The 14,549-nt window shown below is 42.4% G+C and overlaps 1 protein-coding gene across 1 annotated transcript; it reads right to left on the bottom strand.

Moving 5' to 3' along the window:
- Positions 1-10,905: 10,905 nt before the first annotated feature.
- LOC133074211 (calmodulin-like) lies at positions 10,906-11,489 on the bottom strand. The gene has a single exon (XM_061168243.1). The coding sequence runs from the start codon at positions 11,270-11,272 to the stop codon at positions 10,931-10,933; it is 342 nt and encodes a 113-aa protein (XP_061024226.1). The 5' UTR covers positions 11,273-11,489; the 3' UTR covers positions 10,906-10,930.
- Between the last annotated feature and the right edge of the window lie 3,060 nt (positions 11,490-14,549).

Below are 14,549 nucleotides of genomic sequence, written 5' to 3'. Positions count from 1 at the left end.
TCCCATGGAGAGAGAAGCCTGGCAGCTACAGTCCAAGGAGTCACAAAGTGTTGGACATGACTGAGCACACACACACGGTTAAATTATTTCCCTGGCCTAATAGCAACTGTTTATTCTTACAATTCTTTTGTTTCCTTAACTTTCTTTCCTTATTAACTATTGAGATCCATTCTCCTGCAAAAGCAAGCACTGTGGCCAGGCTTAGATCCCAAAATGACTTAGGCCTAACATGGCTTCTCTTATGTCAAGAAAATTATGTCTAGTTCTTTTTCTTTCAGACCCCCTGCCCTATTTGCCTACAGTTGTGGGTGTGGTAGCAGGGCCTTTGAGGGCTCTGGAAGCTATGAGAATAGCCCAGAAATTGGGGAATGGCCCTGTCCTCACCAAATTCACAAGTTTAGTGCTAGAATCCTGCTACTGTTGTTGTAAGGTCATAGCTCTATACTCACACCACAGCGCCCTCACCCCTCAACACCCTGTCTTCATAATTGGTGTTCAGGACTTTGCATACCTCTGCCTTCTACCCTGGGACTGCTCTTACCTGGCTGCTGATGAGGGGCTGGAGGGCTGGGCCCTGGAGAGAGGGAGAGAAAGTACTACTGTGCGGGACTTCCCTGATGGTCCGATGGTTAAGACTCCACACTTCCAATGCAGTGGGCTTGAGTTTGACCCTTAATGAGGAGCTAAGATCCTGGGTTTGATCTCTGGTGGGGGAATTAAGATCCCATAGGCTGCCTGCAGTGCAGCAAAAGAAAAAAATTTTTTTTAAAGAAAGTATTGGTGTGCAGCCATAAATGGCCATCTCTGAGGAGCTTGATAAAACTGTGCTCGGTACTCAGAAAGAGGGGCTTCCTAGGTGACTTGGTGGTGAAGAATCCACCTGCCAATGCAGAAGACTCAGGTTTGATCCCTGGGTTGGCAAGATCCCCTGGAGAATAAAATGGCAACCCACTCCAGTATTCTTGCCTGGGAAATCCTGTGGACAGAGGAGCCTCGTGGGCTACAGTCCATGGGGCTGCAAATCAGTCACCCGTGACGTAGTGACTTAGTGACTAAATAGCTAAGAGAGAGCCATACACCCGCCCTGTGTCTCTGTAGTTGTTCCCTCCTTCCAGCTCGTCTCTCCTGCTGGATCCACCCCAGAATCGCCCACCATCCAGCTTGCTGATTCTCGTATGTGCTCTTCTGGAAATACTTCTTATACTACTATCTCTACACAGCCCCTACACATAATTAAGGCATTGATGAGGTGCAGGACATACTCCCCCAAACTATGGCAACTTGGCATATTAAATGGCTTTGGCTGAAAAAAAATTTTAAGGAAAGTAGATGCAGGAAGTTCACTCTGACTTACCTGTTTCCCCTACTTCCCTGAAATAGGTCATAAAACTCCTGTGTGAAAGGTACCCTAAGAGGAGCGAAGACATTCTTATTATGATGATGGGAATTTGGAGCCAAGAAATTTGTACAACGTAACCTTATTAAAGTCACCCTTTATTGCAAACTGTATATACAGCCACTATGGAAGACGGTATGGAGTTTCCTTAAAAAGCTAGGAATAAAACCACCATATGACCCAGCAATCCCTTTCCTAGGCATATACCCTGAGGAAAACAAAATTGAAAAACACACGTGTACCCCAATGTTCATTGCAGCACTATTTCCAATAGCTAGAACTGGAAGCAACCTAGATGTCCATCAACAGGTGAATGGATAAAGAAGTTGTGGTACATATATACTATATACTACTCAGCCATAAAAAGGAATACATTTGAGTCAGTGCTAATGAGGTGGATGAACCTAGAGGCCATTATGCAGAGTGAAGTAAGTCAGAAAGAGAAAGATAAATATCATACACTGCTGCGTATATATGGAATCTAAAAAGATGGTACTGAAGAATTTATTTGCAGGGCAGCAATGGAGAAATATCAATAACCTCAGATATCCAGATGACACCACCCTTTAGGCAGAAAGTGAAGAGGAACTAAAAAGCCTCTTGATGAAAGTGAAAGAGGAGAGTGAAAAAGTTGGCTTAAAGCTTAACATTCAGAAAACAAAGATCATGGCATCTGGTCCCATCACCTCATGGGAAATAGATGGGGAGACAGTGGAAACAGTGTCAGACTTTATTTTGGGGGGCTCCAAAATCACTGCAGATGGTGACTGCAGCCATGAAATTAAAAGACGCTTACTCCTTGAAAGGAAAGTTATGACCAAGCTGGATAGCATACTAAAAAGCAGAGACATTACTTTGCCAACAAAGGTCCATCTGGTCAAGGCTATGGTTCTTCCAGTGGTCATGTATGGATGTGAGAGTTGGACTGTGAAGAAATCTGAGCGCCAAAAAATTGATGCTTTTGAACTGTGGTGTTGGAGAAGACTCTTGGGAGTCCCTTGGACTGCAAGGAGATCGAACCAGTCCATCCTAAAGGAGATCAGTCCTGGGTGTTCATTGGAAGGACTGATGTTGAAGCTGAAACTCCAGTACTTTGGCCACCTCATGCGAAGAGTTGACTCATTGGAAAAGACCGTGATGCTAGGAGGGATTGGGGGCAGGAGGAGAAGGGGACAACAGAGGATGAGATGGCTGGATGGCATCACCGACTCCATGGGCATGAGTTTGAGCAAACTCCGGGAGTTGGTGATGGACAGGGAGGCCTGGCATGCTGCGATTCATGGGGTCTCAAAGAGTCGGACACGACTGAGCGACTGAACTGAACTGAATGAGTGATATTAGCATCTTTTCATGTGTTTGTTAGTCATCAGTATGTCTTCTTTGGAGAAATGTCTGTTTAGGTCTTTTTCCCACTTTTTGATTGGATTGTTTGTTTTTCTGGTATTGAGTTGTATGAGCTGCTTGTATATTTTTAAAATTAATTCTTTGTCAGTTTTTTCCTTTGCTATTATTTCCTCCCATTCTGAGGGTTGTCTTTTCACCTTGTTTGTAGTTTCCTTTGCTGTATAAAAACTTTAAGTTTAATTTTGTCTCACTTGTTTATTTTTGTTTTTCTTTCCATTACACTGGGAGGTGGGTCATAGAAGATCTTGTTTTGATTTATATCATCGAGTGTTCTGCCTATCTTTTCCTCTAAGAATTTTAGTTTCTGGTCTTGCATTTAGGTCTCTAATCCATTTTGAGTTTATCTTTGTGTATGGCATTAGGAAGTGTTCTAATTTCATTCTTTTGCACGTAGCTGTCCAGTTTTCCCAGCACCACTTATTGAAGAGGCTATCTTTGCCCCATTGCATATTCTTGAGGAGGCAGATATTTTTGAAGAGGAAATAACAGAAAGAGGTAAAACAAAGCAAAAATGGTGTGTTGGTCACTTGCTTTGGAAATTTGATTTTTGCTAAAACAAAAATCATCCTGAAATGATTAAGAATGTATTCTAGTCCTAAATGACCAAGTATCAGTGAACTCATTTATCTTTTAAAATGTATTGCTAAAGGATATGTATTTTTTAAATGTAAAAATCATGATTCTCATACAATATAAGATGAATATGCATCAAAGTTCTTCTTTCAGTGTGTTATTCAATAATTAAGAAGAAACCAGTAAGATATTGTAACTGGTTCAAAGGAGAATTCAAAGTGATAGATAAGGAATGCTGACATGAAATAACAACGGGATAAACTCACTTTCTCCACGAGGGTGGGGAGAGAAATCAATTGTCCCTCCACTGGACAGAATTCATTTGCATATTTTTGGACAAGAGTCATTTGCATTGTCCTCAATGTCTACCATTTACAAAGTTGTAAGTAGTTCAAAGAAACTCAGAGGAGATAATCCAGGGGGGACGCATGAGACAGAACACTCAGTTACCTTTTGTTGCCGTTTCAAAGTCTTGCACAAATTTTGCTGCGTGTTGTCAGGGTACTTAATTCTCTGCCCATAGTATACAGTTTATATTTGTTAAAAAAAAATCTAGTTTGGCTTTTTATTACTTATTAAAAATTATGAGGACAGGAGTCCTAGTTTTGTATTGATGGGTGCAATTCATTATCTATAAAATTCTTTTCCTGAAAAAAGTAATTATCACAGTAAAAACTTTTTTTTTTGCTAATCTGACTGTGTTTATGTATGCTACTAAGGAATATGACTATTGGATATAACAGTGGTAGGGTGGCCAAGAAAAATACAGAATTAATATAGTTTTATTGTAAGTATATGTCAAATATCAAAAGAAAAAGAGGAAAAATGGCTGTTGAGTGGACAACCTAGTATTTCTATCTCACTAAGCTAGGTTTTGCTTTGATTTTTCTAGTTGTAAAAATGATGGTAGTACCAGGACATAAAATAAGCTGCAATTTTTAAATTTTATTATATTATTCTTATTATTGGTGAGGCCTCATGGCATGCAGGATTTTAGTTCCCCAACCAGGGATTGAATCTGAACACCTTGTAGTCGAAGCAAGGAGTTTTAAAAATTGGACCACCAAAGAAGTCCCTGCAATTTATTTTTAAACTTAACTTTTATTACCTATTATAGGGGAAGACAAAGTTTTCCTCAGCCTTCTTAGGGTCCCTGGCTGGTCTGGAAATTAAACTGACAAAAACAGAATAACAGGAGAAAAAAATAAACATTTATTTAATATAATTTTTACATCACACAGGAGTCTTCATAAGGAAATGATGACCCAAAGAAATGGTTCATCTGGCATCTTTTTATGATAAATTGATGAAGAGTAGACAGTCTTGGAGAAATAGAATAGGTCAAAGAGTCTGAGGTAAGTGTAGTAAACTGGGGCAAACAGTTCATTTGGATTCTTCTCTAGCCCTTTGTCTACAGAGAGAAGAATGCTCTTTTCCCACCAAGGGAGAGAGCCCCCCACAAGAGGATGAGATGGCCTGTTTCAGGGAAGAAGTTGGGGGAGAAGATCCAAAGTGAACTTCCTGCTTTTGCTCTTTTCCCTAACTTCTCAGCTTACAATATTCATTATGCCAAGGTGCCATCCTGCACATTCTGAACCTCATCTAATACTCCACTAAGCAATAGTTATGACTTGCATTTCTGCATGAACACCACCCAACCCAGCTGCCCAAGAGGGGAGCGATCTGACCACATGGTAACTTTTTCTGAGGCCAGAATGGTGAGCCTGTGGTGACAGCCCATCACACCCTGCTTATTATCACTCGAGAGAGTTTCCATTATGACGAGTCATCACAACTTTCTAGCTCATTCGAGACACCGAAGGACACATTCCTCCCTCTTTTCTAATAAAAACTAAGTAGGTAAGCAAGCATAACTCTTGGATGCAGAACACCTTACAGAAATTTGACAAATATGACATGTTTTCTACCTGATTGTATTATCATAATTTGTCTTTCAGGACAAGGTCACACAGACCTTGGTCTCCTCAAGTGTGTTAATTCTACCTACTCAGCAAAACAAAGCAAAAAGCTAACATCAAACAGGGTCATAATAGTTGAATAAAGAAGAGGATAAAATTCTAGACAAGTTTTAGAGGTAGAGTTAATAATTTGCTGTGTGATTAAATAGGAGAAATAAATTGAGGCAGGAGTGGAGTATGCGGCCCAGGCTTCTGGGTTTTGAAGCTGAATACATGGTGACAGTCAGTCCTGTCCAACTCTTTGCAACCCCATGGACTATACAGTCCATGGAATTCTCCAGACCAGAATACTGGAGTGGGTAGTTTTTCCCTTCTCCATGGGATATTCCCAACCCAGGGATCAAACCCAGGTCTCCCTCATTGCAGGCAGATTCTCTACCAGCTGAGCCACAAGGGAAGCCTGAATGAGGCTTCCCTCCCATGGTGAGGCCATCACTAAAATGGAAAATCAAGGAGAAGCAGGTTTGGCTTTTATGTAAAAGAGACTGTAAAGGTGAGATTTGAGTTTCATACTTAACTGTTTTGCACATTTTCCTTCCATTCAATGGTATTTCCACATTTTGGATAATTTTACTTAGCAAATTACATTAAATTTCAGCTCATTTTCTCTTTAAGGAAAAAAACCAGATACCTGTATCATCTAATCAGAGCTTTTGATCAGCCTGAGATGATCAGTGTTCTCATAATGAGTTCTTTTAAATTCCAATCCAAAGAAAATAAACATGGAATTTTAATCACCCTATTCAGCCTCATTGAGAGGAAATTCAGTTTCCTGTTAGGTCTTTTGTCGTAATGAAAAGAGCTTCAAGGTTCCCTTCTCCCCCTCCCTTACACTTGCCTGATCATGCATGTGTGCCCACTTGGTCATGTTCCAGGCAAGAATACTGGAACAGGTTGCCATTTCCTTCTCCAGTGGATCTTCCCAACCCAAGGGTCAAACATGCGTCTCTTGCATCTCCTGCATTGGCAGGTGGGTTCTTTACCAGCTGAGCCACCAGGGAAGACCCTGCCTGATCATGAGTGGTACCCTATAAGTTATTGCTAAAAAATAAATATATCTTCTTTAATATCTCATTTGGCTCTAATGTGCAATTCTGAGGTTTGCTAGAAGCTCTTTTAGTTCATAATCATCTACTATTACCTGGAATATATAGATTTTAAGTATGTAAGGTTTATTTTGGTCCATTTACATAGCTAATGTTGTCCAATGAGTCATGATGTTACCTATTACAACTATGCTAACCACAGAGGAGAAGACCCTACACATGGACATCACCAGATGGTCAATACTGAAATCAGATTGATTATGTTCTTTGCAGCCAAAGATGGAGAAGATGGAGAAATCAGCAAACCAAGACCATGAGCTGGATGTGGCTCAGATAATGAACTCCTTATTTCCAAATTCAGACTGAAATTGAAGAAAGTAGGGAAAACCACTAGATCATTCAGGTACAACCTGAATTAAATCCCTTACCATTATACAGTGGAAGTGACAAACAGAGTCAAGGGATTAGATCTGATAGAAAGAGTGCCTGAAGAACTATGGACATTGTTCATGACATTGTGCAGGAGGCAGGGATCAAGACCATCCCCAGGAAAAAGAAATGCAAAAAGGCAAAATGGTTGTCTGAGGAGGCTTTACAAATAGCTGAGAGAAGAAGAGAAGCTAAAGGCAAGGGAGAAAAGGAAAGATATAGCCATTTAAATGCAGAGTTCCAAAGAATAGCAAGGAGAGATAAGAAAGCCTTCCTCAGCAATCAATGCAAAGAAATAGAGGAAAACAATAGAGTGGGAAAGACTAGAGATCTCTTCAAGAAAATTAGGTATACCAAGGGACTATTTCATGCAAAGATGAGTACAATAAAGGACAGAAATGGTATGGACCTAACGGAAGCAGAAGATATTAAGAAGAGATGGCAAGAATACACAGAAGAACTCTATAAAAACGATCTTAATGACCCAGATAACCACAACGATGTGATCACTCACCTAGAGCCAGACATCCTGGAAGTCAAATGGGCCTTAGGAAGCATCACTATGAACAAAGCTAGTGGAGGTGATGGAATTCCAGTTGAGCTATTTCAATCCTAAAAAATGATGTTGTGAAAGTGCTATACTCAATTTGCCAGAAAATTTGGAAAACTCAGCACTGGCCACAGGACTGGAAAAGGTCAGTTTTCATTCCAATCCCAAAGAAAAACAATGCCAAAGAATGCTCAAACTACTGCATAATTGCACTCATCTCACACGCTAGCAAAGTAATGCCCAGAATTCCCCAAGCCAGGCTTCAACAGTATGTGAACCGTGAACTTCCAGATGTTCTAGCTGGATTTAGAAAAGGCAGAGGAACCAGAGATCAAATTGCCAACATCCACTGGATCATCGAAAAAGCGAAAGAGTTCCAGAAAAACATCTACTTCTGCTTTATTGACTATGCCAAAGCCTTTGACTGTGTGGATCACTACAAACTGTGGAAAATTCTGAAGGAGATGGGAATACCAGACCACCTGACCTGCCTCCTAAGAAATCTGTATGCAGGTCAGGAAGCAACAGTTAGAAGTAGACATGGAACAACAGACTGGTTCCAAATTGGGAAAGGAGTACGTCAAGGCTGTATATTGTCACCTTTAAGTTCTATGCAGAGTACATCAGACAAAATGCCAGGCTGGATGAAGCAGAAGCTGGAATCAAAATTGCCAGGAGAAATATCAATAACCTCAGATATGCAGATGACACCACCTTTATGGCAGAAGCGGAGAAGATCTAAAGAGCTTCTTGATGACAGTGAAAGAGGAGAGTTTAAAAGCTGGCTTAAAACTCAACATTCAGAAAACTAAGATCATGGCATCCAGTCCCAGCACTTCATGGCAAATAGAGGGGGAAACAATGGAAACAGTGACAGACTTTATTTTCTTGGGCTCCAAAATCACTGCAGATGGTGACTGCAACCATGAAATTAAAAAATGCTTACTCCTTGGAAGAAAAGCTATGACTAACCTAGACAGCATATTAAAAAGCAGAGATATTACTTTCCCAACAAAGGTCTGAGTAGTTAAAGCTATGGTTTTTCCAGTAGTCATGTATGGATGTGAGAGTTGGACCATACAGTAAGCTGAGTATTGAAGAATTGATGATTTTGAACTGTGGTGTTGGAGAAGATGCTTTTGAACTGTGGTGTTGGAGAAGACTCTTGAGAGTCCCTTGGACTGCAAGGAGATCCAACCAGTCCATCCTAAAGGAGATCAGTCCTGAATATTCATTGGAAGGACTGATGCTGAAGCTGAAACTCCAATACTTTGGCCACCTGATGCAAACAACTGACTCACTTGAAAAGACCCTGATGCTGGGAAAGATTGAAGGCAAGAGAAGAAGGGGACGACAGACAATGAGATGGTTGGATGGCATCACTGACTCGATGGACATGAGTTTGAGCAAGCTCCAGGAGTTGGTGATGGATAGGGAAGCCTGATGTGCTGCAGTCCATGGGGTTGCAAAGAGTTGGACACGACTGAGTGATTGAACTGAACTAACTGACTAAACAACAGAGGACCATGTCACAACTCCATTTAAAATCTCTGTTGGCTTCCCCATAGAATAAGATCCACACTTTAAGTTCCTTGATACTATGACTCCTGGCTATCCTTTCAGCTAATTTCATTTATATTCTGCTTCCAAACAGAACTTGTTATCAAACCAAATTTGAGTCCATGGGCCAATCTACTGACACTAGGTTGTGTTGAAGGGAACTGCAGCACTTATTGTAGGGTGCTGGTCAAGCAGTCCAGGGCAGCTAGTGCTCAAAAAGTCACAATTCCCCATAGGTTTCAGCAAAACACTTTCAAAAGCCTGGTGAGGGAGGGCCATCTCGTGCGTTCAACTCATGCACAAGTCTCTGATTGGTTGATAGTGAGGTAGCAGGGTGGTGTCACAGGGGTTACTATTATGATCCTTAGGCTCTGGTAGGCCTGGGGGCCATGTTCTTATGATAATCAAGTAGTTTCTTCCACTTGGTGGGGGTTTTCATGTCGGTAAAACAACACAGGAAATGTGCATCAGATACTATTATCTAGGTACTAAAGCAGAAAGGGACTAAAGCAGACAAAATGGAGAAGGGGTGTGTCCTTGGAAGGCCCCATAGGGTCCTACTCAGTTAGAAATTTACACCTCTGCCTTAAGTGCTTGTCACCTACTCCTTGTCACCTACTCACATTCTCAGTCTACTCATACTGAAAGTCCAGACTCAAGTGTCACCTCTTCAGGTTTTGTTTGAAATTCTACAGTATCCTACATAGGCTTCCCTGATGACTCTGGTAAAAGAATCTGCCTGCCAATGCAGGAGATGCAGTTTCGATTCCCAGGTTGGGAAGATCCCCTGGAGAAAGAAATGGTAACCCACTCCAATATTTTTGCCCGGAAAATCCCATGGACAGAGGAACCTGGCGGGCTGCAGTCCATGTGGGCGCAAAGAGTTGGATATGACTTAGCAACTGAAGAACAAGTATCCTACAGAGAGTTTGCCCAAAGATATGTGCAAAAAAAGTCTGTTTTTTTAGTTTCATTCCAAGTATCTTAGATTGAATTATTAAATCAAATTTCTTTCACTAAATTGCAATTCATCTAGGCATTTAAAAAACAAAAAACTGCTAGTATTCTTGAAAAGAAAATCTTTGATAATAATTCTTTGGACATCAAGCCAAGAAAATATTTTTGACACCATTTTTCTTTAAGTTAATGGTCTTTTTATTAGGAAAAAAAAAAAACTAGCATTTACAACTTGGAATGGACGTAAATTGTAAATTTCTTGAACAGCAATGTTGATGGTTGTGCTGAAGTCCACAGCCACAGCCTACTCTGCCGGCTCCAAGTCATGGTTCAGAAGGTGTTAAAAACAGAGAGTCCAAAGATGCTCCCTTGGTAAAAGTTTCTTTTTAAAAATTTGTATGAATGGTGATAGCCTGACACCCATTCTGCTCTAGCACAAGACACACGCGGGTGTGCCGCCAGGGTGTGTCTCGGTCACCAGGGGACGACGAGGCCCATCCTGCAGCAGTGGGGCTACACGCGGACAGCTCTCCTACACAGCATCCTGAGGCGAGCCAACCTTAAACGCCTCTTCTCAGTAAACCAGCTACGACAATTTACACTAACAATTTTAACTAGAACCCCTTGGAGTAGGTTTTGAATTTGTTTTTTTAACTTTTTCATTTTTAATACAAACGCCTGACTGTGTTCAATTGTCAAGCTGCATGCATGAAAAACTGGCCAGCCCAGACAGTGTTATTAATCATGAGCAGATGGACCTGCCACGAGTCCACTAAGCGCGTCCTTATTGTTAAGGTAGGACAAGTATTTATATCGGAAAACTGATGTGGAGCTTGATCTTTAGGGGACAGGACCACCAACCAATACATGCAGATTTTTTGTGTGTGTGGACAGAAGGTACTTTTGACATTCAGTTTTGCTATATAGAAACAGAATGAGTAAATGAACTTTTTTTTTTTTTTTTGCAAGAGGTAAGTAAAAGATTCAATTTGATTCTTCTGGGGGGGGGGGGGGGGAAGGAGTTGAAAGTAGGTCTTCATTTTGCAGTCATCGTCTGTACGAATTCTTCGTAGTTGACTTGCCCGTCTCCATCGATGTCCGCTTCTCTGATCATCTCGTCTACTTCGTCGTCTGTCAGCTTCTCTCCCAGGTTTGTCATGACGTGGCGCAGTTCTGCGGCGCTGATGTATCCATTGCCATCCTTGTCAAAGACTCGGAACGCCTCACGGATTTCTTCTTCACTGTCGGTGTCTTTCATTTTTCTAGCCATCATAGTCAAAAATTCTGGGAAGTCAATGGTGCCATTACCATCAGCGTCCACCTCGTTGATCATGTCCTGCAATTCGGCTTCTGTTGGGTTCTGACCCAACGACCTCATGACGGTTCCAAGTTCCTTGGTTGCGATGGTGCCATCACCATCTTTGTCAAATAGGGAGAAAGCTTCCTTGAATTCAGCAATCTGCTCTGCCGTCAGCTGATCAGCCAGGTGCGAGCGAGGCAGGGCGGCCGAGAGAGCGAGGGTGGCCGCGCCGGGGCCGGGACCGCAGGGCGCCCCCGCTACGGCTGCTGCCGGGGCGCCGTGTGCGCTGAGTGCTGTGCCGTCGCGACCGCCGCCGCCAACTGCGCTAACGGCTCCGCGCCCGCCAGGCTACCGACACCGCCGCCGCCCCATTTTTCTTTAATCCAAAGTATTTTTCACCTAACATAACCAGATACATTTTGTAACATCTCATGAAACACTTGTTTTTAAATAATTTCTGAAATTTCTGTTATGACAATTAACCACTTAAATGATTAAACTCCAACTAGGGTATGAATAACATGCTGAACTCATTGTGTTCTGCAAGCTGAAAATTCATCAGTACCCAGTATAGATAAGTGCTTTTTGGACTGAATTTACATGCTTGGATCTTAACTGGGGAGTGGGGAGATGAACAATAAAAAATGAGTGTCATGTATCAAAGTGATTAAGGCTCTATAGAGATTTAAAATCTTAGATATATGATTGAGTGGCCACTTTAGAATGGAGGGCCTAGGAAGACTTCTCTGTGTAGGCTATTCTCAAACTGAGACCTGAAGATTTTTTTAAAAGGCAATAAAGTGAAATTTAGAAGAAAGGGCATTCCAGCCAGAGGGCTCCGCAGCACAGCAAGGGAGACAGAAAGTGGCAGATGAGGTAGGTGAACAGGCACCCATAAATCATGCAGTTCTTTGTAAGCAAGCATAGGTGAATTTAAATCTCCAAGCAAAGAAGCCATTAGTAGATTGTAAGAAGGGGAGCAAGATAATCTAGATTATACTTTTTTGTCATTTTTGTTTGCTTTTTTAAAACCAACCCTTTAGAAGCCTGTAGAGAACAGATCGCAGAGGGGGTGAGGCCCACTGGAAGGTGATCCACAGATAATTTCAGCTCAGACTAAAATGCTGTTTGTGACAATGGAGAGTTGAATGCAGTTTTGTAAATGGAGTCAAAAGAACTTGCTGATCCACTGGATGAAGGGAAGAAGGGGAGGGAGAGCTGTAAATTCACTTCAGAATATAGACTATTTATGTTCTTTAGGATGCTTTGCAACGCCTGGCGTCTTCCTCACTAAGGAATTAAACTCCTGACACATTTTCATTTTATATTTATATATTTGCATGCAAATACATTTGTGGGCTTTCACGTTCCATCAGGGCCACACCTTGAGGGTTTCATTCTGGCTTCCCTTGGTAGCTCAGCTGGTAAAGAATCCGCCTGCAATGTGGGAGACCTGGGTTCAATCCCTGGGTTGGGAAGACCCCCTGGAGAAGGAAACAGCCACCCACTCTAGTATTCTGGCCTGGAGAATGCCATGTATACAGTCCATCGGGTCGCAAAGAGTCAGACACGACTGAGCAACTTTCACTCACTTCCCCTATCAAAGATAATCTTTAACAGATGAAATGAGTTGAAGAGTGAATGGGAAATGAGGAGAAGAGATAACACCTGTCTACAACTCAAAGAAGTTTGGATTACAGGTCTTGTTCTTCCATTACCCCTCCAGAGCGGCAGCACCTACAATTGCTCTGGGGAACTACGCAATCATTACAGCGTGCTGTCTCAATGCAACCACCAGACAAGATGTTCCTCGGTCCAGATATGTCCGGATAAGGAGGTCAAAGCCATGGATTACTACAAACTGATGTCACACTGACTCCACGCAAATACCCCGCTTGTTCCTCTTGCAAGCTGGCTTCGGAGATCTTCGGAGCAGAGAACCCCAGCGGAGTAAAGTCAGAGCCAGCGGGGGCGGGGAATTGTGTGACGTCAGTGCATCGCGCGGCCCGGGGGCGGGGTCTAGCTTTTCCTCGGCGCCTGGGCGGCTCCAGGTGTCTGTGGCATGATGTCATCGCCATGTCTTCTCACTGCAAGACCTAGAGCTGGGCTTAGTCCCCGGCCCCACCTCTGGTTCGTCGCCCCGGCAGGTGTGACGGGGGAGGTTGGGCACTGTGTTTGGTTGCTTCGGCCTTCTTCCAACTCTTTGGTCCTCCTACCAGCCTCCAGTCCTTACCACTCTCGTTGTAAGTAGTATTTTAAAGCTGAAGGACCCAAGGCTTGGAGATGTGAACTTGCAGAGGATATCACATCAGACTTGGATTCTAGGTAGTCTTCTAACAATTCTCCTCACTGTGAAAGGAACCTAATCATAGCTTCCTCGTGAAATGTTTTGAGGGAATGCGTGTAAAGTTCCTTACATGCTCTTTACCTATGGTGGGGACTAACCATCCTCTCCAGGGCAGGGACCAATTTCGCTTTCTAGCTAGGGCTCTACCGCCTCGATATCAAGAGCCTAGTATCCTGAGCTAAAGGCCTGAAGCCAAGACTGCAAAAGGTAAGGTCAAAATGTAGGCGTCTCAGCTGTGCTCTACCAATCACACATGTAGGCACGAATCCAAATTTACACCTTCTCATCTCAGTTTTTTCTTTTTAATTGGCAACACCCTTCCTCCACTGACCCAGACTGAAAATCTGGTAGTCAGACTGCTCCCCTGCACATCGATTACTCAGGGACTCTCCTCTCCTGCCGCTTCCCTGTTCTCTTTCTACTAGATGAGACTTCATCAGATGACCTCTTAGTCTTTTGAATTGATTTATTTGTTCAATTAATAAATATTTTGTTGTTCAGTGGCTAATTCTATGTGTCCAATTCTATGACCCCATGGACTGTAGTACACCAGGCTCCTTTGTCCACTGCTGTCTCCTGGAATTTGGTCAAATTCATATCCATTGAATCAGTGATGCTATCTAAACATCTCATCCTCTGTCCTCCCCTTCTCCTCCTGCCTTCAATCTTTCTGAGTATTAAGGTCTTTTCCAATAAGTTGGCTCTTCCCATCAGGTGGCCAAAGTATTGCAGCTGCAGCTTCAGCATAAGTCCTTCCAATGAATTTTCAGGGTTGATTCCTTTTGGATTGACTGGTTTGATCTCCTTGCAGCCCAAGGAGCTCTCAAGAGTCTTCTACAGCACCACAATTTGAAAGCATCAGTTCTTCGTTGCTCAGCCTTCTTTATGGTCCATTTCTCACATCTGTACATAACTACTGGAAAAACGATAGCTTTAATCATTAATAAAAAGCATCAGCAAATGCTGCCAGTTTTAACCTTCCCCAGTTGATAGTGGGATTATACTTCC

This window comes from Dama dama, chromosome 19 (assembly GCF_033118175.1).
Source record: "Dama dama isolate Ldn47 chromosome 19, ASM3311817v1, whole genome shotgun sequence".
In the NCBI taxonomy this organism is placed as follows: domain Eukaryota; kingdom Metazoa; phylum Chordata; class Mammalia; order Artiodactyla; family Cervidae; genus Dama; species Dama dama.
The sequence above is the reverse complement of the archived record's forward strand: the minus strand, read 5'-3'. Positions and strand labels throughout refer to the sequence as shown.